Source organism: Caenorhabditis remanei, chromosome II (assembly GCF_010183535.1).
Source record: "Caenorhabditis remanei strain PX506 chromosome II, whole genome shotgun sequence".
NCBI lineage: Eukaryota > Metazoa > Nematoda > Chromadorea > Rhabditida > Rhabditidae > Caenorhabditis > Caenorhabditis remanei.
Genome location: NC_071329.1, coordinates 10662771 through 10687093, shown reverse-complemented (window position 1 = coordinate 10687093; position 24323 = coordinate 10662771). Strand labels below are relative to the sequence as shown.

The window sequence follows — 24323 nt, the reverse complement described above, 5'->3', positions numbered from 1 at the left end:
TGCAAAAATTAAATAAAGATTTCAAAAACAATATCCGCAAGAGAAAATGGATTTCAGAAAATTTTGACTGAACCATTTGTGAACAGAATAAACTCAGAGTGAAGTGAAAATAAAGATGGAAAATATGTCGACTGGTTCAACAATTTTAATCTGACGAGGGACGACAGAGGGAAGTAGTGGCTTTTGGAAGGCGACCTGAGCCACCAGTCAGCTTCTTTTCTGTCTTTTTCTCTTTTACTCTCTTCCATGTGATACACTCTTTTCCACTGGCTTCAACTTAGTCGTCTACTTGTCTGCGTCTCTGCGCTAGGCAATCATTCATCTCCCGTGGCGAGACCCTTGCGGTGACGCCGAGCATGCGCCTTGAAGTTGGACGAGATTCTCGCTGTTTCGGGAACTAAATACTATTCATGAATTTTGTTTTAGCTGTGTTGCGAAATTGTGTTATCTTTTCAATTCTAACTTTAAACATTATCATTCACCTATTATTCTCTACATCATTCTTCTTCGTTTATATTCCATAGTGATAATAACTATTTTTGTGTTTCAGACCACGATGGCTGAGGAAACCAAGCCAAGCGCTCCAGAAGCACCAACTAACGCTCCAATCGTAACAACAGACGAACAAAATCTGGTAGTCTCCTTCCTCCAGTTCATCCGCCAAAAGGTTTCGCAGAATCAAGTGACTAGCGAACAGGCTGAAGCTCTTGAGGGTGAGTGTCTGGAAACATTCAAATTTATATTTCATTCATTCGAATGCAAGTTCAAAAATATATTATTCAGATTATTATCATCTCATGAAGTAACTAAATATTAAATTTTTCAGTTGCGATCCAATGCCTCGAGCATTCATTCGCCCTAAACGACGCCTCGTACGCTTTTCAACCGTCCCGTCCAATTCTCGAACTTTTCAAAAGTGCTGAAGGACTTCCAGATGGCGAGAGTGCTCTCCCAACTCCAAGTGATGCTGACATTTCTCAAGCAAACAAGCTCAAAGAGGAGGGAAATGACTTGATGAAAGCTTCGCAGTTTGATGCCGCTGTTCAAAAATACAACGCTGCCATTAAACTCAACAGAGACCCCGTCTACTTTTGTAATCGTGCTGCTGCATACTGCCGTCTAGAACAGTACGATCTTGCAATCCAAGATTGTCGTACTGCCCTTGCTCTTGATCCTACTTATTCCAAAGCTTGGGGAAGAATGGGACTAGCTTACTCATGCCAAAACCGGTATGAGCATGCAGCCGAGGCTTACAAGAAAGCATTGGAATTAGAGCCTAATCAAGAAAGCTACAAAAATAATTTGAAGATTGCCGAAGATAAACTGAAAGAATTAGAGAGCTCGCGGCCTGCCCAAGCAGCAAATCCACTGGCTGGGCTTTTTGGAGCAATGGGAGGAGGAGGACCCGGCCTTGGTGGAATGCCAGGAATGCCTAATATGGGAAATCTTCTAAACGAACCAGGACTCATGCAAGCAGCTTCGCAAATGATGAATGATCCTGGACTTGCTGATATGGTATGATATTTTGAAATCAAAAGTTGAAATCTAGTAAAGGTTGCTAATTTTAATCAAATTATAATTTTGCGATCACGTGCCGTATAGAACTGTGCCCGAATAGTATTGTGATGTTCTTTAAAAAAAACTTATCTTAAAATTCAAAACCAAATAATGTTTTTCAAAGTGTTTTTTTTTTCAGTTCAACAACATGATGTCTGGACAAGGATCCATCGCAGATTTGATGGCCGCCGGTCAACAAATGGCTGCTCGTATGCAAGAAACCAACCCAGAACTTATCGAGAACCTCCGACGCCAGTTCGGTCCAGGTGGTGAAGGAGGAGCTCCACCACCGGCACCACCACAATAAATATTACTGTTATCACACAATCTTTCCACACCCGAATTCCTTCTTCATCGATTATTTTCTTTTTTTTGTTTGGCCCACTTGTGATTCTATTCATTAGTTTCCTGTTTTTATTTCAATGTATATCCGAATCCGTTCTCTATATGATGTTTTTCTCCCCTCCTGATTTCAATGGTACCTTCAAAGGCTACGAATGTTAGTTTCTTCAATAGATCGTTTGATTCAATCACCAAAAATTGGGTTATTCAATGTTTTTCTAAATTTAATATAAAAATTTACGGAAAACTAAACTTCATCGAGACAACACTGACGCACGTTGTAGTCACGGCCGAATGTGCAACTGCGCTCTGTAGAAAACGCTGGCGATTATATCGACAAAGCAGACAGCGCGCGAGTGGACATTTTTTCATATGCTTTCGGAGGTTTTGAATAATTTTTCTTTCATTCCGAAGTTTATAAAAATTATTGGAACATATATTCATACACAGTTTTTTTAAAAGTACACTTTTTCGAAAAATCAAAAAAATTCAGAATGCAACGACCCGAGAGAATAAGATTTTTCATTACTGAACAATGTCGTCTTCTGGATCCTTCATATCGAAACTATGTTAGTTAAAAAATAAGAAAAGAAAAATAAAGTTCTCTAGTTCAGATGTGGCCAAAACAAATTCTTCTAGGAGATACACCTCTACCACTTGCCGAAGGATCTCCTATGATTTTCAGAATAAACGACAAGGTTTGTTTTTAAAAAACCGAAATGGTAATTATCTCTAACAATCTCTATTGTAAGAAGAGCACAAACAGTTTTTGACTATTTCAGAAGAAGATCAGCTTTCGTATCGTTCTGGAAAGCAACGATCATGGAGGTCCAATTGGTATCGGATTTCCATTATCACAAATTGAAAGTGTTTCCATCAAAGATCGAAGTCAGAAACATCCGGAACATGCTATTGTGTTTTTGCTCTCAAACTCAGCACTCGAGAAGTTGAATCTGGTAAGAACAAATCAAAACAAAAAATATTGATCTCTCAATTAAAAATATAATAAACTTAACGGCTTTTCAAAAAAAAATTCTAGGGTTATAGGAAAGTAGACTTCATGATATTTTCAGAAATTCGGGACACTGCTTGATGACCCAATATCAAATGGAAACAGGCGGAGCATGTCGAAATATCTTACTGTAATAGTTGGAGCGAACCCAAGTATTTCAAAACCAAATAACGTGTATTGCCGTGTAATTTTATCCTCGTATAAGTTCACATTTTCCTTCCTGGCGGCCAAAAAGATTTTATTGAAAGATGTAAGTTGCTATTTTCATTATCTGGATAGTAAAAATAATATTTCAGTTGCCTATCATGTGGCACAAACTGCTGGAGGACAAAGAAGAACGCTTCAAAGTAGTGGCAATCCAAACAGACAGAGAAAGAATTGCAGAAATGAATGATGAGGCATGGGATTGGTTAATGACATATCTCAAAGTTAAATGGGAAACATGCCCAATTCAAGGATCGTGGCTTGTAAAAGAAGGTGGTTTTTCAATGTATTGCAAAACAATCATTACACAAACAATTAGTTTCTTCTTTTTTGGGTTCCTGATTTCAATTCAATAGAAAGTAGAGAAATTTTTTGTTCTTTTTGAAGTACATAGTATTAGAAGAACAATCCGGCACCTGGCCTCTGAGAGGTCTCATCAAACTGCGTCTGGAAGCCAATAATCAACATGTTTTATTCTTTCAGAACCAAATCGGGAAAGTAGTAAATTCAATGAAATCATACTGAAACGAGAACCGCCATCACTTCTATCCGATGAATTTCTTGAATCAAAACCACCAAAAAGATTAAAATATTCGGATTCCACGGGTGGATCACCAGCATCAGTATCATCTGAATATTTATGAACGCAAAACTCATTCTGTATTCGCTAGAATCTTTCACTAATCTCTATCCTTACTTTTTATATGTTAACGCTTCATTCTTCACCAAAAATCATCTATGATACTCATCCCCATTTAAGTTTTAGTCGTATAGTTTTCACTCTACTCTCTGTTCAATAATTTTCCTCATGTTTTTTCAATATTGCATTCATGTGTCTACTATTCTCGTTGCCTTTCACTAATTTTCTTGTTCCATTCACATCTGATGTTGATACACAATGGATTCATTTTAACCAGATTTATTAGAATTAATCATCGAAACCGTCCCCATTCAATGAATAAAATAGTTTTAAATGTATACATGCAAATGACATTATTAGAAAACTCATTCAGACATAACCGTAATCATCTGGAAGAGACTGGTCTCTCTGCAATCCATTTTCTGATATTCGGAATGTCATGAATTCTTCTCTGATGATCCGCCATTTCCGGAAACTCTTTTAAAATGTTTTTGTCCGCTTCCAGAAGGTCTGAAGAATGTTGGGCAACAGCCAAATCAATCCAAGTCAATGAATCTCCAATCAAGTACCCACTTCCAGAAGTTTTGAGATAGTTTGTGAAAATTGTATACATTTTGTTGAATGATGGAATAAAAATGTCCTTCTTGAGTTTCTCTAAATCGCCTTCTCCAAATCCCATTTTTACTCGAAAATATGCACGAGCTTCGATTCGATAATCTTTGAATTGGTCAGAAAGTGAGTCAATTTGAGCTTCTTCCCATGAGTTTCTTCCCGAAATACCGAATTGTTTCGATAGAAAACGAACAATTGTGACCGACTGAGCAAGCTGCTTTCCATCAACTTCAAGAATTGGAAGCTGACCGAATGGAGTATCTGAATGAAAACTTCTGCTCAATTCTTTATGAAAACCACTTACTTTGTTTCATTTTCATCCATTCTTCTTGTGAAACTCTTTCATCGATGAATTCTCGATTAGCATATTTAAAAACCTGCCGAGCAATCTCACCATTTCCACGAGAATCAAAATAAGTAAGTTTATAAGAAACCATGATTCTGACGATTAGAACTCGAAAACTCTAAATTTGCGTATCGACTTTTTATACCCCTCGCGCACCCTTCTCACCTGCGTCTCCTATTTGTCATTATTTTCAAGGTTTGTCATAAAAAAGGCACAAACACCAACAAAACAAAACATCAGTTTCAAAAATCGTAATTTTATTTAATTATTCCACCTCAATTACAATATGAACCGAGAAAAACTACACATAATTAGCAAGATGCATGCAATATATAAAAATTTCTATGAAAATCTCAATTTAGGTAATAACAGTTGGAGCCTTGCGGTTCGTGAATTGTTCCATTTTACACACGTCAAGAGCAATAAGTACCAATGGCTTGAGCAACTCATTGGCTGGTTGAAGCAGACGAGATGAATCATTTGATGGAATGTACGAATCCACATAGAGACGAATAGTGGCACCAGCAGATCCAGTTCCCGAAAGTCGAAAAACTAAACGAGATCCATCTTCAAAGACGATTCTAAGTCCTTGTTTGGTTGCAACAGATCCATCAACTGGATCAGTGTATTGGAAGTTATCAGCAACAGCAACCTGAAATAAAATGATGTATAAATGCAGGAACAAAGACTAAATAAAACTAACCCTATAAGTGACACCATTTGCAGAAAAGTCTCTCCCAACAAAAGCGGGAAGTTGAGCTTCAAGGAAAGTCATCAGCAAGTTGGCGCCAGCTGCATCCACATTCTCGTAGTCGTAGCGAGTGAACACGTTTCTTCCATACTTCTGCCAATGCTTTGATACAATTTCCTCAACGGATTCTTTGCGTTCAGCAAGAATTTGAAGCCAAGCAAGAAGAGCCCAAACGCCATCTTTCTCACGAATATGATCTGATCCTGTTCCAAACGATTCTTCTCCACAAATAGCTATACGACCAGCATCCATCAAATTTCCAAAATACTTCCATCCAGTTGGAGTTTCATAAACTTGGAGTCCTTTCGCTTTGGCAACCAAATCTACAGCCCCAGCAGTTGGCATGGAACGAGCGAATCCAGCAACTTTACGATATTTGAAGTATGGAATCGAATCTATATTGTCAGCAATAACTGCCAATGAATCGCTAGGGCACACGAAGAACCCATTCTTGCCGAGAATCATGTTACGATCACCGTCTCCATCGAACGCTGCTCCCAAATCGTGTTCTCCGGTGTGAAGTCGCTCGACTAGAGTCTTTGCATAAGTGAGGTTAGGATCGGGGTGACCTCCACCGAAGTCTGGTTTAGGAACAGTTCGGAGAAGATCAGTTGCATCAGCACCAAGACAATCCACGAGGATTGTAGAAATGTAAGGTCCAGTAGCTCCATGCATAGAATCAAGGAGAACTCGGAATTTACGACCAGTTAGTTCACCAGCGAGAAGAGATTTAATTTTCGGGAAGTCGAAAATCTTTTGCATCAGATTGATATACTCGGTGACCGAATCAATCACGTCCACAGTGAAGTGTCCAATTCCATCAATATCGTATTCGTATCTGCAGTGCAGCTTTTATAATATTTATTTTTTAATTATCTAGAAATTACCTTCCGACTTGCGTAAAATCACATTCCAAATCTTTTGCGATAAGATATTTGTCAATCTTCGTTGTTATTTGATAAATAGAGTCGGTAACTTGATCCGGAGCTGGTCCACCGTTTTCACAGTTGAATTTGATTCCGAAATCTCCCTTCGGACCTCCTGGATTGTGGCTTGCAGTGAGGATAATTCCTCCGTCCACAATACGTCCTTCGTGCCCTTTGCGAATGAGATTAGATAAAGCTGGCGTCGACAAGAAACCGTTTTGCCCGACAATGAGACGAGAGAGCTGAAATTTATCTATATTCATCCGAACTCTTAATGTTAATAAATGGATACTTACACCATTGGCAGCCGCGATCTTAATAATTACATTAGTTGCTTCCATGGAAAGGAAACGACCATCTCCACCGACAACCAATTGGGCACCCTTCTTTTTAGATCCAAGACCGGCATCCAGAATGGCTTGCACAAAGTTTTCCGTGTAATTTTGTTGTTGGAATTCCGGGACGCGCTTACGGAGACCAGATGTTCCAGGTTTTTGTCCGGCGAATGGTTTTGTGGGGGTTTCGACAACAGCGATGCCCATTTTGAGACTGAAAGAATCAATTGACGATTGATCAGAAATGAATGAAATAAGAGAATAGTAAACAGAAAGTGATCTCTTCGTATCTTATCAGAAGAGTCAAGTGGTTGGTCGATGTTCACTAACTGTAAACACAATATAACGGATAGGCCTTTCCAAATTTCTGGTAAATACTCCGAGTATATCAGTCTTTAAACTCAAACTTGTACATTTGTAGATGTTTTTTAAACCGCTAGACGTGTAAAGAACGTAAAGAATTTATTTGTTTTATGGTGGGTGGGCAAGAAAAGTTCAGACTTCACAACTCAGGCAACTCGATGTTAGTCTAATTAGACAACCGAAGTATAATTAGACATAATAGCAATCTAAATACAATCTAGTTAGATTAGCTCGTTTTTAAAGTCTAATTAGACAGTTTTAAAGTCTAAATAGACAGTTTTAAAGTCTAAATAGACAGGCAAGTCTAATTAGACTGTATGTTATTTGGATTAGACAAAATTGTAGTCTAATTAGACAAAATGCTAGTCTAATCAGACTGTGGGTCAATCTAACTGGGTCGCGTTAGTCTCTAAATTTACTTGATTTAGATTGATATCGAGTTGTCTGAGAATGAAGAGAAAAGAAATGTGACGAAATAAAAATTCAGCGTGGCTGCTGTTGTTGGCGCGAAGGAAGAGCACCCCCACACACAAACATACAAACAGAGGTTTAGAGATAAAGAGAGCTAAAATACGTGAAGAAATGAAGCAACTGCTGCTGTTCAACGAAAAAGAGAAAAAGAAAAATCAAAGAAGATCAAATTTTCTCTGCGAAAATTCGAGACGTCGTTTTGCTTATCATGTTCTGATCGCTACAAACTATCAAATATTTTGTGTAGAACACAACAGAAATGAAAAATCTTCTTGAGAATTCATAAGTCACAAATTCGGAGGTTTTTCGAGAATTTCCAATTCGTCACCGCGGTTGAATTAGAAAGAATTGTACTTTCGTGGCAAGAGACGATTTACAAATGACAAGCTGCGCCTTTAACCAACAGTAATCTCATTTTTCTGTAGTCATCGCATCAAATTCATTAACAAATCAGAAGTGAAACATCATAATAAACAGCGTTCAAAAATAATAATGATGCGATTTGAGTGTTGTACTATGCACCTATTTTTGACAGAAAACATACTATTTATAATATTTTATATACATCTGTTTCCGGCTGATTTAATATATGCTATATTGAAAATAATAATTTATTTCCAAGAAGTATGAAACTGATCGAAATAAGACTTTGTGACATCTTCAAACACGGTAATCGGATTCACTTGCCGTTCTTCTCTTCGTTTGTTCAAACAATGTATTCTCTGCTAGAAACAATTACTAAACTAGAAGAATAGGGAGGTAAACCAACTGTGAATGGCAGATCTTTCGTTTTTCGCAATTGACAAATGCATATAAATGGTATGAGAATAGCTCCAAGAGCCAAGTTAATATCAAAGAGAGATATCATGATTTGACCTGAATATGTACCGGTACCGAGGTAAACTCTTGGAACAACAATAAATATAATGACGAACAATATCAAAAAAACGAGCATAAAACTCATCGCTTGAAGTAACTAAAATAAGATATGTAAAACTGAAAACAAGTTTTTGTTGGCTACTTTAATAATTTTCACATTCTCTTCAACTTGAAATTTCTTGCCCAATGTGTAATTCACATTTTTCATTTTCCGAAGGTTTTCAGCTTTCCATGATAAACGCTTCGATTCTTGCACATTGAAACGATGCAATCCCATTAGAACCTAAAAGTTGTATTTATTTGGAGACTATAAAACCCAAGACTCACGATTTTAGCAAAAATAGCCCAAAGGGAAGCAAATAAAATAATATACAGTAAAGATGCTTTGACTGAAACTTTATGAAGTTAACTGAAAACTGAAAAAAAAACTCACAGAAACATATAGGAATAATGAAGAATTGTGTGTAGACTAGACTGATGAAAACACAGAAAACAGCAACCCAATTTCTAGATTTTGATTCGTAATCCACAACATAATACGTGGCAAATGATCGTTCTACAGTAACCACGAGGACTGCACTCAGACTAACTCCATAGTGTTCCATTCTGAGCAAACCAGCAACCAAAAGATAAGGTGTGTTCAAGTCTGGAATGACTATTTATTAATAGAACAGTTTTCGCTCCTGGAAAAAATCTTCTACATCAAAATATAATGACCAGTATCAAAGCGAAGACTAAACTGAATTCTGTGACTTGCCAATTGTGAAAAAATACAAAATTTCAATGGCATAGTTATGTTTTAGAAATTAAAGGCAATTAAAACTACAGGAGTATGAGAAGTAATATGAATCTGATCTACGAACAATTCTCGAATTTCAATTTCAAAAAAAATCTCCATTAGCCATCAATGAAATTTGATGATTGGAGTATAAACGAACCTGTTATAATTTTCAATTGTATCATAATCATATAAAATCTAGAAAAACTTCCTAGAAGATATAAAACAGTAGCGAATACGAATAAACGTTGTAAATTCAAATGAATAATTCCAATCGAATTGACAAAATGATTGAAATAAGTCATGAAGAACATTCCAATAAATATCAAAAATACTTCAGAAATATAAATAAATTGTAGTGTCGGAGTTAATGGAGCATTTATATCAATAAGAATTGGTACATCAAATGTTATATTCAGCCATTGTCCTTCCACTAATGGAACTGGTTCAGCAAGTAGAGACAAAATTTTGACGAGAAGTTCCTGGAGCATTCAGTTCAACAATTTCAGAAAAAAATAGAAAAATAGTAAGCATAAAAGTTTAGAAACAGGTGAATTTCTCTTCTTAAAAATAGATAAAATTTTAAAATCACCACTTCTTTTTTTCTGTCAGTCACCACTCAGAAATAGTGGGCGATCGTTGGAAAAAATAATCAAATTTTGGAATATGAAGAGGCAGGAGAGGAGGTGGTGTCTCAAGAAGTATGAGCTCAGTGAGCATTCGTGTGAAGAGAAAAAACATAGTCAAGAATAATAGTGAGGAATAAGGGGAACTATTAAAGATTTGGTGCAAACTAATTATAAAGGAATTCGATTCGAGCGAGACGTCAAACATTCTTTCAATTCTTGAAAAGGAGTAAATGAGGAATCTAGATGTTTTTGGGTTACAATGGTGCGATCACTGAGACCTAGCTTGCGTACGACTCCCAGTTCTAAGAATTGAAGGCTGAAAAGAAATGGATCATGTTATAGACCGGTACCTGGAGGTGATCTCCACAAGACTGAGGTTGGGGGAGTCTAATAACAGACTTTTCGAAAATTTACATTTTTTTAAGTGAATGAAAAAGAGATGGTGTACTTCAGTACCAGGAAAAAACAAAGATTCCTGTTCAGGATAGTGAAACCGGAAGAGGAAGAAGAATGAGCAAGACCCATGTTCATATATACCCTAAATTGAATATCTCTAATTCAAAGTTCTTTTATTCTCATTATATGTGACAAAGCAGAAAGCAACAGTTGATCTCAAACTCAAGATTCGAAGAAAACTTTGATAGTTTCGTGAGTTTTTGGATAAGAAATCTGAATTCACTTTTTTTCTTTGAGAACTACAAACAGGTGAAAACGAAAAAAATTATGTAGGAAAACAAGAGTTTTCACGAAATCAAAATGAAAACCAACACAATAATTATCGCCTTATCGACTAGACATTCTGAGACCTAAGAAACCAAGAAGAGGTCAGTGTGTCTGATGATGTTAGTCAGCTCGTACGTACGCACCTGCATTATTGAAACCAGTAATTTTCAGTTTGTCACATTTTCTGTTTTTTGTTCGATTAATTCAATCAAAATTTTTTGAGAAGTAGACGTACGTTAGAGTACTTTTCCTTCCAATGATCAAGCCTTAATTGAATACAGACATATCAATTTGGAAAAATTTGGAATAAACTGTTTCCGAAAGATTACATCAGTAGTCTGCAGAATTGAACTTCCAACTGAACACATTCTAAGAAATCGGAATTAATTCCTAGCTCGCCTATTAAATTTGATTGCAGGCTGAAAACACCAATTTATCCCGAAAATTGTGTTCCTAACTCTGAGCGAACTCGAATAATAAACCTGTGCTAAATCCAACACAGTAAAAAGCCAACACAGTTTAAGTCACAAAATTCAAATTTTATTCAGTTTATCAATACATCTGATTACAGAGACCATTTGCGGTGAAAATAATTTAGAATGGAGTAACTGGACGAGTCTCCAACCATTTCTTGATGTTGGCATTTGAGTGAACCTTCTCTTGATGACCCTTGAATTGTGGGAACTCATCGAGAAGAGCTGGATTGGCAGCCAAAAGATCAGAAGTGTGTTGAGCGATAAGCAAGTCAACAAAAGTCAACGAGTCTCCGACCAAGTATCCGGATCCAGATGACTTGAGGAAGTTGGCGAAGAATCCGTAGTGCTTCTTGAATCCTGGAACGAAGACGTCCTTGGCAAGAGCATCAGCATCTCCCTCAGCGAATCCCATTTTCACCATGAAGTATGGGCGAACCTCGTTGAGATAATCCTTGAATTGATCAGCAACAGAGTTGACTTGAGCCTCTTCCCATGCACATTTTCCGTTGATTCCGAATTGACGAGCAAGATAACGAGCGATGGCATGAGATTGAGCAAGAACCTTTCCATCGACTTCGAGAAGTGGAAGTTGTCCAAATGGAGTGCCTGAAAATGGAAACATTAATGAGATTTTATTCGTTTAGTATTTGTTTTCCATCTAGTATTTTGTTACATGTATCACATTTCAATCCCACTATTTTTCTCAATTCCTGTCACACTCTCAAATTATATCTGGTTCTTCCGATTCAAAAATTATGAGAGTGGTAGAAGATAATTGGCTACCAACCTTCGAAAACAGAGAGGACAGCAATTACTACCCGAAGATCAATAATTGAAAACTTACTTGGCTTGATAGCTGGCCACTCTTCCTTTGGAATTCTGTTGTCCTCGAAATCTTGTCCGGCATAAGCCAAGATTTGGCGAGCGATCTCTCCGGCTCCACGGATTGGGAAATAAGAAACCTTGTAGTGGACCATTTTCTTCAAAGTAACCGAACAAAAACCGATTGGTCGATGTGAGAAATGTTGACGACTGAAGGCCACCTTCCTCTATTTATACCCATTTCTCCGGGTGTTTTCTCTCTCTTCACCCACATTACTCTCTAGTTTTGTCATCATTTGCTCTACCCAATGCGCACGTTGTGTTGACTACAAACCACAAAATGTAGTCACTTTTTACTCTCTTTATTCTGTGTTTAGATGAACAGACTGACTACTTGACACATATAAACACACCATATTATGCTCATTCATCCCATTTCCCATTCCAATATCCTAAAGAAGAGAAATGGATGGGAATCAAGAATCACCTTTATGTGTCATTTGTTGGCAACACAAAACTGATAAAAACAGAGTAGCTGACACAAAAAATCACCAAATAGTTTTTGCCTTTCACAGAGAAATTCCACTTGTTTCGATCGAGAGAAATGATGTGATGTTGAGAATTTCAGTTTCATTTTGTCCGGAAAGACGGAATGATTCTGTGTAGATTTTTCTCGATACGAACTAATTATTCTATCAGACTACAGTACAGTTCAAAAGATATTCGTTCTCGCATTTCGGAAACATGTGAATATTGAAAATGTGCCACGAAGTAACCGATTGTCTGAATATCTCTTTTTGTTGAATATGTAACGGCAATCTGAAGTTTTATTTTAATATTACCCATCCGCCGGTGGCTGACCACTCGCTCAAAGTTCGGCCCGGGGACGCGGAGTGGGTCTCGTTGCGGAATTTTGATTTACGGCGGCTCTTGACCGTACTTTCGCCATGAAAAAGTTTTATACTACGGTAGTCGCGTCGAGACCCACACCTCGTCCCCGGGCCGAACTTTGAGCGAGCGGTCAGCCACCGGCGGATGGGTAATAGAGAGAAATATTTTGTACAATCTATTTAGACAGTTGCATCCGGTGGAAGTCAAACACCTGTAAAAGTATGCATTTTCTGTGAATATTGGGATTATGGACCTTTGCACTAATAATTTTTAAAAGTATGTAGGTTTCTTCCCACATCTGTAATTTTTTTTAGATAACGTTTTACGCATTTATTCGAGAGAAAATCAGATTTACATGAAGGAAATACTTCAAGAAAAGATATTGAAATGTAGTTTGAACATATCAGAGAACCGGTTTAGAATGGATATTCTGGACGTCTGGCGATGTGTTGCTTGATTCTATCGAGACTCTGAACCTTCTTTCTGTGAGCCAAAACCTTCTTGAACTCCTCAACAACAGCCAAATCCTTCTCCAAAACTTCTTGAACGTGTTGAGAAATCAACAAATCAACCCAAGTCAAATCATTTCCAACGAAGAATCCACTTGGATTAGAAGAGAGAATATTCTCGAAGAAAGCAAAGTGTTTCTTAAAATTTGGAACGAACACATCCGTTCTCAATTGGTTGACATCTCCTGGTTTTAATCCAGAGAGTGCAGTCAAATATGGAACAACGTCGTTCAAATAATCTTTGAATTGATCTGCAATTGCATCAACTTCAGCTTCTTCAATCTCATTCTTTCCAGCATTTCCAAACTCTTTTGCCAAGTAACGAGCGATTGCGTATGATTGTCCAAGTGGTTTTCCATCAACTTCAAGTACTGGAAGTTGACCGAATGGAGTGCCTGGAAATGGATAGAATTTAGAAAATTGGCAATTGATGAAAGAGTAAATAGTGAAAGTTGATGCTTGTTTGCTGTTAGGTTCGAGAAATTTTTATCATCAGAAATTTATGAAACTTTAATATTGAAAGAGAAACCAAATATTTAGAGCAAACTGAATTCATGACAATGGAGAATATAAAATAAAAATTGATTTCAGACCAAGAGCGTCTCAAATGTTTTAGATAGTTTACTTTGATTATGTATAACAGTTCTTTCTCAACAAACTTACAATTTTTCAATGCAGGCCATTTCTCGAAAGTGATTATTTCCTCATTGTAATCTTTTCCAGCATAAGCAAAGATTTGTCTGGCGATTTCAGCACGAGCTCTCAATGGGAAATATATGAGTTTGTAGTGAACCATTTCGTATAGTAGAATGAATGTAAACTAAGTATTACGGGGTTATTCTTATCATTTTTATATTTTTGCACTGTCATCATTATTTGCTCTATTCCAATCTGTCCGTGATTTGATGACAAAACTTTTCGAGAGCACAACTTTTCGCAGTTTTATATCAACTTGATTCTAGTATGATCAAGCGAAAATATTTCCACTGCGAAGGGATTTCTGTTATAAAAAGTAGACGAATTCAATTAGGCAATGGAATTTATTTTGATTGAGACAATTTATTCAATCTCCTGTCGTTATTCTTTGGTTTACGTCTTGATAAATTATGACAGAACAAGTTGAGGGTATAAGTTCAATCCCGTTGATTTTGAACAGAAGGCTTGAAAAGGGAAATCAAAAAGTAAAATCTTTTATCTTTAAAAAACATTTTAATGAAGTGCTGTTTTGAAAATCAAAAATCTGGGAACAAAAGTGGAACTTATGGTTCTTTATTATCATTTCCTATACCGGTTGTTGTTGTAGATTTAGTGGTTTCGTTTGTTGAATCCAATTCTACAAATTTTTCAGTCTACAGTATCCCATTTGTATTCGCTATAAAGAAATATTTGAGATATCAGTCATTCGACACATATCTTCATTCCATTTATTTCATTTTTCTCTATTTCTTCTCCGTTTTTCGTTTTCATTCGACGGACGAGAGACTCACTACCACCACAACAGGCAGAAAGCGGCAGCAGTTTATTAGCAAGTTTCTCACGTCTTCTCGTTTTCAGGAAGGAGAAGAAATGTCGAAGAGAATGAAGAAGAAGAAGAAATATGTCTCCCCTTCTTGTCGTCAGTTATGGTTCATTTGAAAGAAAATGAAAACGGTTATTTGCGGCTTGATTGATATCATATTTTATTGCCAGGAAGTAAACGAATGAAGGCAAAATGTTGAAAAAACATGAATATATAGAAAAAAATTCAAATGTAAAAAAGAGTTATTTTACATGGAGATGAAACAATCCTTCGAGTGTGCTTAAGTCGTTTTCTTTAACTTTATAGATCTACTAGTATTGGTTAAATTTGAATTGTGGGTGCTACTTAGAGTGATTTGATCATCTGGAATTGTTGTAATCCTTTGAGGGTTAAAGAAACAAATCAAGGAGTCACTCAAAGTGTGAGATAAGGTAAATACGACTATCATTCAGAATATCACTGCATATATATATATATATATATATAGAATTTTTCATTTAGAAATCTTCACATTTCAGATTTTCTCGAATCGACTTCTCCTGAAACTTAATTTTCTGGACTAACTATAGTATCTGAGTACAACATTTTTAATGAGTAGAACTTTGAGACTGTGATCGTTCAGAGTATGGAGGTTAAAAATCAAGATTTTCTTTTGTACAATATATGGGTTTGTAATACAATTCAAAACTTCACATTCAAAAACATAGAGGAATGTAGATACAGTAGCCTGAAACATTAAGAGTTTAGAAAATTCGAACTTTCAGACAGGTTTGATCATCATTCAACAAATTACAAAAAATCATTTCAATCTTCGTTGGTTCAGTGAAATCTCTAACTCTTAAAGTGTTCCAATTAGTTTTCGAAACTATTCCTGGACCATTCCAGTTCCGTTTTTGTTCTTTCTCAGACCATTATCACAAGAAGAATTCCCAACATGATCAGTGTCAACCAGTGCACTTGATTCATAAAATTCTCACTTCATCCCTCAAAAAGCAACTCCATAAATTCCCTTTTCTCTTTTTATTGTTTCATTCGTCTCGTTCTCCCCCCGTTTAACGCCTTCTAAATCAGTGAGTGCGATTTGTGATCGTCTCTTTTTCGTTGCTTTTTCGACGGAACCAAATCATTTGTGTTCATCTTTGCCTCAGTTGGATACTCATCTTCTACACGCTTTTATCTTCCGTTTTTGAAAATTTAATGCCTCAAAAATGATTTATCTTTACGAAATCTCATTTGAAATCGAAATTTGAACCAGGAAGACATGGAACAGAAACTGATTTTTTGAACAACCTGTTTTGGTTATTATCAATATTGTAGAACAGTGATAATGTTCTTCTTCGAGAGGGAGAAATACTTTCACTTTCAATTGGAGAAAGGAAAGAGAAAGTACAAAAAACAAACAGAGAGAAAACGAGAAAAATCGGTTCATCAGGTCGTTCGGAAAAGGCAATAAGAAGTATCTTTTGATTATCATCACTTGAAATATTTGGATGTCTAAACGATAATGTTATCAGACGGTATCAAAACGGAAAACACAATTAAACGATTAGCAATAGCATTTGGGATAATTGAATCTCAATCAAGGTGTTGAGACGACAAACCAAAGTTCAGGGCACTGTCGAATGAGAAAGAGAAGTGGGATATGAGGAAATGGTTTTCGTGATTCTGTAAATAAAATATGTCATCTTCAACCGATTGCACAGTGTCATTAATCAATCAAAACTCTGAAATAAAAAAGTTTAGAAACGATTGTACGGAAGCTTATTTATTTCCATGAATTGTGTTTTTTTACAAAAAAACCTTCCAAATTCTTGGTTGATGTTTCCCCGAAAAGGCGCCATAACCGTATCTATCGTTCAGAATTATCTATCCGTTCTTTCATATCTCTGCTGCCGAAAACGAAGTTTTTAACTTTCGAGAGTTTGAAAATGAAAGAGAGTCGAGAACGCTGGCACTTCAGCCGATTCCTGGAAGTTTCTATTAATTTGGAAGTGTTTCAAAAGAATAGCTGAAACGAAACAAGCATGCTCTGAAATTTTTTCGTCTAATTCAAGATTATTTTTCATTGAGTCTCGAATAACATAGAATGAGAACAGTTTGATGTTCGAATAGTTGGTGTAATTGGAGTTTGATGCGAACAAACCATTCCTTTCTTTTTCGTTTTGAACTTGATTTACTGTAATATTTCAGACCTCACATTATCTTCGTTTCTTCATTAATCTTGCCAGCGAGTCACAAATACCACCTGACGTAAAAAATCACATGCATCTTACTATCGTCAACCTCATCGGAACGAACGTCTTCTGAATCTTCACATGCCACACCCAAAATGCCAACCGATCGACCATCACTGCGTACGTCTGTCCCTCCGCCAAAAAAGAGAAATGAACAAAAAGAGACGATATCTCATTATCAATATAAGCGTATCACTACTTTTCCTAGCTTTATATGAATCTATATAAAATTGGAAAAGAGAATGTGAAGTATGTGTACATAAGGAATGAAATGAAAAAAGGGATATCAAAGAAGGAAAGAGAAAGATTTTGATAACGAAAAAAGTTATGATCTGACGATGCCGGCTGTTGGACAGAGAACTGGAACGCGGAAGAGGAGATTAATAGAAAACGTTGAAATTTAACTGAATCAGAAATATTGTATTTGGAGACACAAAATTTGAATAGAGCAAATGAAGTGAATGTGTCGAATTTCAGAGAATGCACTTTCAGAATTTTCGTTTTCCCTTGTGACAATTCAGTATTGCTTCATATAGTTTCAAGCGGTGATCATTCAAGAGGAAGTCCTGAGTTTGTTAAAATTATCAGTTCTCACAATTGATATCTTTGATGTCAAACATCTGAAATTATTCCGCAAAGACTTTAATCAGCTGTTTCATACTTTTCCAATGATACAGTTACAATGTATGCTACTCTTGGATTTGTATATACGGAATAGAAATACGATATTTTCCTTAGAAAGTTTATTTTGGAAGTGGAACTAAAAGTGCACCCAACCACACCCTTCATATCAGTTCGTAATCGTAAAAGTAATGATCAGATCATCAGTATATCAAATTCTACCGTCTTCCTTCTTCCCTAGCGGATCAAGCTTCTTCTTCTCCTTCTTCGTCTTCTTCTGCGTGGCATGGGAAAGGGCGTCGAGTAGGTGGTGTTTCACCGGCCCTCCGAGACATGTATCTGATAAGTCGGCGACGACGACGTTCTCTAGCACTCTCCTCAAAATGAACAGTATTTTAATGAAAAGCTTAGGCGATATTCAACAGAACAACAAAAAAAGGAGCAAAAAGGGTAGGCGACCGCTGCAGACCCGACCCGTTTATAAGGACGGTGGTGGCGAGAGGAGAGACACATCGTTCTTCATTCTGTCTCTTCTAGCTTCATCTACATCGTCTCAATCTGAATATCTTTTTTCATTACTCCATTCCTATTGTCATCTTTCAGTTGACACAACATACTACATAGTTACTTTTTAACTTTAGTACATTGGTTTCTCTGTATTCTTGATAATTTATTTTTTTTCATCTTCTAGTTCTAGTGTTTGCTTTCAGTATGAGCCAAGACGATAAGCAAAAGTTGGTGGAGGTCGAGACCGTGAAGAAGTTCGCGTTCTTCGGAATCGCCGTCTCCACTGTCGCCACATTGACAGCAATTGTGGCAGTTCCAATGCTCTGTATGTACATGCAGAACGTTCAATCTGGACTTCAAGATGAAATTAATTTCTGCCGTACTCGTTCTGACTCACTCCGTGGAGAATACACCAAACTCGATCAATTCCGTAAGGCCGAGAGCCGTGAAAAGCGTCAAACCTACCAATGCTGCTCTTGCGGAATCGGACCAGCTGGATCCGTTGGAAACCCAGGACAAGATGGAGCTCCAGGAAACGATGGACGACCAGGAGCCCCAGGAGCCCCAGGACCAGATGCTCCAAATGAGCATGTTCAACCAACTCCAGCTGATTTCTGCTTCGAATGCCCACCAGGACCAGCCGGAAATCCAGGAAACCCAGGACCAAAGGGACCACCAGGACAACCAGGAGCACCAGGAGAGCAAGGACCAAATGGACGCCCAGGAACCCCAGGAGCCCCAGGACCACAAGGACCACCAGGAGCCGGAGGACAAGACGGAACCCCAGGACAACCAGGAGCCCCAGGACAAGTTCGCACTGTTCCAGCCCCACCAGGAAACCCAGGACAGCCAGGAGAGCCAGGAGCCCAAGGACCACCAGGAGAGGACGGACGACCAGGAAACTCTGGACCACAAGGACCACCAGGACCACAAGGAGAGCCAGGACAAGACGGAGCCCCAGGAAACCCAGGAGCTCCAGGAGAGGCTGGAGAGCCAGGAAAGGACGGAGCCAAAGGTATGTTTCTATTAATTTCATGTTTGATCTTGTTTCATTTTTCTGTTTATAGGAGGATGCGACCACTGCCCAATCCCAAGAACTGCTCCAGGATATTAATTCATCACTTGCTGCTTTCTTGCCTAAATTATTTTTCATTCTCTCCACTTGTATGTATAATACCTGTCGAAACATTTCACGGGGCATTTCAAAACAATAAATTTATTGAAACAAAACTTGGAAAGTGTCAACGAAAAAAGGAGAAGAAAAAGAGAAAGATAGAAAGTGAAAGTTAAAGTAAATTAAATGACGGTCATTCGAGAAGATGAGAGTAGTCAAACAGAACGATTATGATTGGTTTAGAGAACGGTAACGATCCAAATAATTGAGAAGTTACAGAAGCTATAGATTGATTCTGGTAGACGTTTGTTTGAGTTGTTCATAATCCTCCTCTAATTCGAACGGAAAATAAGTTTTATTACTGCACCCTGATTTTCATAATACGAGAAATAGAAAAAAAGAAGGAAACCGATCAATGACTGTTTGAGCTAGTTATTCAGATACTTCCTTCGAATCGGCTTGCCCTTGGAGAACGTTAGAAGCTCATCGCGTGAAATACCTTCCGGATATCTACCGAGTTTTCTCGACAGTAGCTGAACTGATCTTGAGAAGTTAATTGGGTATTACGAGAATCATGAAGGTGCACAGGTCTTATTTGTCGACATGAAATACGGAAAAGAGAAATCTAAATATATATATTTTTTTAATTCTATCACTGTTCAAAACTATTTTCAGACAATTTAAACATCACAATTCAACGTCAGAATTTAGCTAGATTCAAAGTTTTGCTCTTTGACAACATTCCGGCAAGATCGAACTGATTTCAACATCGGAACTCAGGCTTATCACTTTTCAGATTCTATAGAAGAAGACAATTTCTCGGAGCCAACGGTTTCCGTCACCATGTTTCCTGTAGAATTTTTGCCAAAAAGTTTGAATGGTTTCGTCTTCTAATAACCATACATTTCTATATCAAATTCTTTCAACTACTTCCGTCATTTTTCTGTTTTCCATCACAACGGCACGGTTACGTACCGATTGCAAGGAATGATAACAGTTCAGATCGTCTTTCCTTTTTCTGTTTTCTTTTTTTTTTGCCCAGCAACGGTCGTCGATAGTTCTTCTTCTCTTCTTCTTCTTCAAGCCAACCCCAAAAACCAATCAACCCCTTCTCAGAATCTCTCATTCTCAAATGCTATTTCTTCCGGTGTCTTCTTTTTTTTCCTGGAAAACCTACTCTCTCTGCCATCTCAACGTTGCCTAACAGTTACTGTAAACCGACGCTATCGGTTGCGAAGCGAAAGTATAAAAGAAGAGGTCGAAGATAGTATAAACCATCACACTCACGGACATGGCCGACGAGAAGTCACTCAAGTTTGCCGAGGCGGATTCCGTCAAAAAATTCGCTTTCTTCGGTAATTACTTTTATTATTATTGGCTGTTAGGTTGATTTGTAGGAAGTTATAGGCATGAGACATTCCTAGAAGTATCAATAAAATAACTTGTATTCCACTACTTCATTCATTTCAGGTGTGGCTGTTTCAACCATCGCCACTCTAACGGCTATCATCGCTGTGCCAATGCTCTGTTTGCACATGCAAAACGTGCAATCCGGTCTCCAAGAGGAGCTCGTTTTCTGCAAAGCAAAGAACTCTGATCTCAAATCGGAATTCTTCAAACTTGACAAAGTTCGCTCCAATGATATTGCTGATCGTCAAAAGCGTCAATCCGAATATCAATGCTGCTCTTGTGGAATCGGAGCTGCTGGTGCACCAGGAACTCCAGGAGAGGACGGAGCTCCAGGAGACGATGGAAAACCAGGAAATGATGGAGAGCCAGGACGTGATTCAACTGATAAGGATGAGAAACCAACTGCTGCTGACTTCTGCTTCGATTGCCCAGTTGGACCACCAGGACCAGCCGGAGGACCAGGACCAAAGGGACCACCAGGGCCACCAGGAGGACATGGAGAACCAGGACCAGTTGGACGTGCTGGACCACGTGGACCACCAGGACCAGGAGGACCACAAGGAGAGGCTGGAGAAGATGGAGGAGCTGGAAATCCAGGACAAGCCGGACAAGTTCGTTCTCTCCCATCCCCACCAGGAGAGCCAGGACAACCAGGAGAACCAGGAGGACCAGGAGAGCCAGGAGCCGATGGACGTCCAGGACATCCAGGAAGAGCAGGACCACCAGGGCCACCAGGAGACAATGGACCAAATGGAGAGGCAGGAAAAGACGGAGAAGACGGAGCACCAGGAGCTGCTGGAAATGCTGGAGCTAAGGGATCTTGCGATCATTGCCCACCACCAAGAACTGCTCCAGGATATTAGATTCTCTTTCGTTTTACAATTTTCATTTCTCATCATTTCATTTTTCAGAAAAATGAAGAACTTTCAATTTGGGAGTTTTTTTTTCATTCCTACAAAGTACAGTAGGAAATCGTTTGGTTCACATGAAAACAGTGTAATCATAACGAAGAGACAGTTTGATTCTAGAGAGTCTCTCATGAAAATGATTTGATTTGTCAGTCTGAATACAGTTTCCAACTTCATAGTAATGTGTTCGATACGCTTTTCTGTTACGAGAATGAAATTGAAAAGTAATTTCTCTCAAATTGTGATACCGTAATCAATTTTCTATCTTCTTTCAAAAGTTGAATTCCGAATGAGGAACTTAAGTACAAATCGAAAAAAGCGTTCTCCGAATTCCTCTGAAGACGTTCAACGATCGCAGTGTAAGACAGAAGCTGAGAAAAAAAAGAAGACAAAAAACCCAAACTTGGTCGCGATTTTCGGTTTTTTCATCTTGTTCATCCTCGTCCTTTTGGCGCCAAATGAGGGTAAAAGAGAAGGAAAAAACATCTGATAGGTTCAATAGACTTCTATTCGTTTGTTTTCAATTTGAGAATTAAATGGAAAAGGTGACAGACTAATTAGAATTAAAAGTTGTGGATTCAGATGAGAAATGAAACACGATGAATTCACTTTTGGAAGAATTATGACGAATAAGGAAAGAATGTTGGTAAGGACACAGATTAGTTCCTGTTTGGAACAGAAATAAAATGGGTGGTCTAAAAAAATACTGATTGAAGGAAAATCTTCTTAATATCTGAAATCTCAATAACGGTTTAAAGGAAAAAGAACAATTGAACGGGAAGGAGAGAAAATCACATTTCATTCGAGTAGTTCTTTTTAACATTGAATTCACCTTTTCACTCGTTGAAAATAAAACTACGGAAAAAAGGACGACCTTATCCAAATATTATCAAAAGGTGTTCCAAGAATAAAAACCACGACATGACTATGAAGTATTTCGTTTAGAAGCGATAACCTGTAATAGATTTTCAGTGATTTTTACATCAAGGTATTTCTGATTTCTGTAACTTGCCGAGTTCATGGGGAAGATATATGATATATCACTTCAAGTTTCACATTCTTTTTTATTTCAGATCAACTCAAGTATCCTCGAACTCATTATCAATCTCTCGATGTATTAGTGTGACTATGGTCATTCGATACCACTAAATCGTCCCTTTTCATATCAACCAACTGATCATTTCATATATCAAAATGGATGCCATCTGGCTTTCCTTTCTCCCTTTTTCTCTCTTTTCTTCAGCTTTTTCCCCAATGTTCCTTTCATAAAAACTGGCAACGGTACGGGGTGGGGCGAGAAAAAATCGGTTATCCATCGGAGACGTTGTTGCCTGGGGGTGAAGGAGTCGAGGCGAGTCGATACGATAAAGATGGGAGGGGCTTATGGAGTATAAAAGGAGAGAGGAAGAAGCTGAATCTCATCGAATCATTCACACAGATTTGCAATATCCTTTATGGATTCATTATCATATTTTCTCAGTTTTGTGGATTTTATTATATCAAGTTATTAGCTGAATTCTGAATAGTCTTCTGATCTTTCTGATGATTCTTTTCATGTTTAATATTACTCAAATCGAATGATTTCAGATGGAGGAGAAGCAAAAACTTGTTGAGGTCGAGACCGTGAAGAAGTTCGCGTTCTTCGGAATCGCCGTCTCCACTGTCGCCACATTGACAGCAATTGTGGCAGTTCCAATGCTCTGTATGTACATGCAGAACGTTCAATCTGGACTTCAAGATGAGATTAATTTCTGCCGTACTCGTTCTGACTCACTCCGTGGAGAATACACCAAACTCGATCAATTCCGTAAGGCCGAGAGCCGTGAAAAGCGTCAAACCTACCAATGCTGCTCTTGCGGAATCGGACCAGCTGGATCCGTTGGAAACCCAGGACAAGATGGAGCTCCAGGAAACGATGGACGACCAGGAGCCCCAGGAGCCCCAGGACCAGATGCTCCAAATGATCATGTTCAACCAACTCCAGCTGATTTCTGCTTCGAATGCCCACCAGGACCAGCCGGAAACCCAGGAAACCCAGGACCAAAGGGACCACCAGGACAACCAGGAGCACCAGGAGAGCAAGGACCAAATGGACGCCCAGGAACCCCAGGAGCCCCAGGACCACAAGGACCACCAGGAGCCGGAGGACAAGACGGAACCCCAGGACAACCAGGAGCCCCAGGACAAGTTCGCACTGTTCCAGCCCCACCAGGAAACCCAGGACAGCCAGGAGAGCCAGGAGCCCAAGGACCACCAGGACCAGATGGACACCCAGGAAGCGCTGGACCACAAGGACCACCAGGACCACAAGGAGAGCCAGGACAAGACGGAGCCCCAGGAAACCCAGGAGCTCCAGGAGAGGCTGGAGAGCCAGGAAAGGACGGAGCCAAGGGATCATGCGATCACTGCCCACCACCAAGAACTGCTCCAGGATATTAAGCGTTGCTTTTTCCAAAGTTTGCTTCTTATTTTGGTAAGTACCTGCTACTTCAATTCATATTCTGAGTATCACACATATTTTCAGGGTACGAGTATCAATGACAACTATAACTTCATTCTTCCTCTTCTTGTCAATCGACGAACCATCTCAGACTTTCTCTCTCATAACCTCCCCTAATTTATTGACTTTTCTCTTTCTTTTTATTCTTTTTCAATTGTTTTTCTCCGCCTGTCCGTACAGGGTATGTGCGAGCTTAAGTCAGTGTAAATAAACGTTTTCGACCAAAAAATGTGTTATCAATTAT

The 24323-nt window shown here is 38.4% G+C and overlaps 9 protein-coding genes across 9 annotated transcripts; 4 read left to right on the top strand and 5 right to left on the bottom strand.

The window, feature by feature from the left end:
• Nucleotides 1-556: 556 nt before the first annotated feature.
• On the top strand, nucleotides 557-1864 carry GCK72_005901 (uncharacterized protein; the record flags this gene model as incomplete). Its single annotated transcript, XM_003108899.2, has 3 exons — nucleotides 557-713; nucleotides 827-1515; nucleotides 1697-1864. 3 exons carry the CDS (start codon nucleotides 557-559, stop codon nucleotides 1862-1864), a joined length of 1014 nt encoding a protein of 337 aa, XP_003108947.2.
• A 529-nt stretch (nucleotides 1865-2393) lies between these two features.
• GCK72_005900 (uncharacterized protein) lies at nucleotides 2394-3759 on the top strand (the record flags this gene model as incomplete). Its single annotated transcript, XM_003108813.2, has 6 exons — nucleotides 2394-2468; nucleotides 2514-2597; nucleotides 2682-2855; nucleotides 2973-3161; nucleotides 3208-3388; nucleotides 3599-3759. 6 exons carry the CDS (start codon nucleotides 2394-2396, stop codon nucleotides 3757-3759), a joined length of 864 nt encoding a protein of 287 aa, XP_003108861.2.
• Nucleotides 3760-4140: 381 nt separating this feature from the next.
• GCK72_005899 (uncharacterized protein) lies at nucleotides 4141-4804 on the bottom strand (the record flags this gene model as incomplete). Its single annotated transcript, XM_003108894.2, has 2 exons — nucleotides 4141-4628; nucleotides 4672-4804. 2 exons carry the CDS (start codon nucleotides 4802-4804, stop codon nucleotides 4141-4143), a joined length of 621 nt encoding a protein of 206 aa, XP_003108942.2.
• Nucleotides 4805-5071: 267 nt separating this feature from the next.
• On the bottom strand, nucleotides 5072-6932 carry GCK72_005898 (uncharacterized protein; the record flags this gene model as incomplete). Its single annotated transcript, XM_003108812.2, has 4 exons — nucleotides 5072-5365; nucleotides 5417-6302; nucleotides 6352-6632; nucleotides 6687-6932. 4 exons carry the CDS (start codon nucleotides 6930-6932, stop codon nucleotides 5072-5074), a joined length of 1707 nt encoding a protein of 568 aa, XP_003108860.2.
• Nucleotides 6933-11162: 4230 nt separating this feature from the next.
• On the bottom strand, nucleotides 11163-12021 carry GCK72_005897 (uncharacterized protein; the record flags this gene model as incomplete). The annotated part of the gene is made up of 2 exons (XM_003108982.2): nucleotides 11163-11650; nucleotides 11889-12021. The coding sequence occupies 2 exons, from the start codon at nucleotides 12019-12021 to the stop codon at nucleotides 11163-11165; spliced, it is 621 nt and encodes a 206-aa protein (XP_003109030.2).
• A 1152-nt stretch (nucleotides 12022-13173) lies between these two features.
• On the bottom strand, nucleotides 13174-14062 carry GCK72_005896 (uncharacterized protein; the record flags this gene model as incomplete). The annotated part of the gene is made up of 2 exons (XM_003108945.2): nucleotides 13174-13661; nucleotides 13930-14062. 2 exons carry the CDS (start codon nucleotides 14060-14062, stop codon nucleotides 13174-13176), a joined length of 621 nt encoding a protein of 206 aa, XP_003108993.2.
• Nucleotides 14063-18333: 4271 nt separating this feature from the next.
• Nucleotides 18334-18738, bottom strand: GCK72_005895 (uncharacterized protein; the record flags this gene model as incomplete). Its single annotated transcript, XM_053725386.1, has 2 exons — nucleotides 18334-18496; nucleotides 18545-18738. 2 exons carry the CDS (start codon nucleotides 18736-18738, stop codon nucleotides 18334-18336), a joined length of 357 nt encoding a protein of 118 aa, XP_053589580.1.
• Nucleotides 18352-19261, top strand: GCK72_005894 (uncharacterized protein; the record flags this gene model as incomplete). The annotated part of the gene is made up of 2 exons (XM_003109074.2): nucleotides 18352-19162; nucleotides 19215-19261. 2 exons carry the CDS (start codon nucleotides 18352-18354, stop codon nucleotides 19259-19261), a joined length of 858 nt encoding a protein of 285 aa, XP_003109122.1.
• Nucleotides 19262-22168: 2907 nt separating this feature from the next.
• Nucleotides 22169-24018, top strand: GCK72_005893 (uncharacterized protein; the record flags this gene model as incomplete). The annotated part of the gene is made up of 2 exons (XM_003109013.2): nucleotides 22169-22225; nucleotides 23167-24018. The coding sequence occupies 2 exons, from the start codon at nucleotides 22169-22171 to the stop codon at nucleotides 24016-24018; spliced, it is 909 nt and encodes a 302-aa protein (XP_003109061.2).
• Nucleotides 24019-24323: the final 305 nt, after the last annotated feature.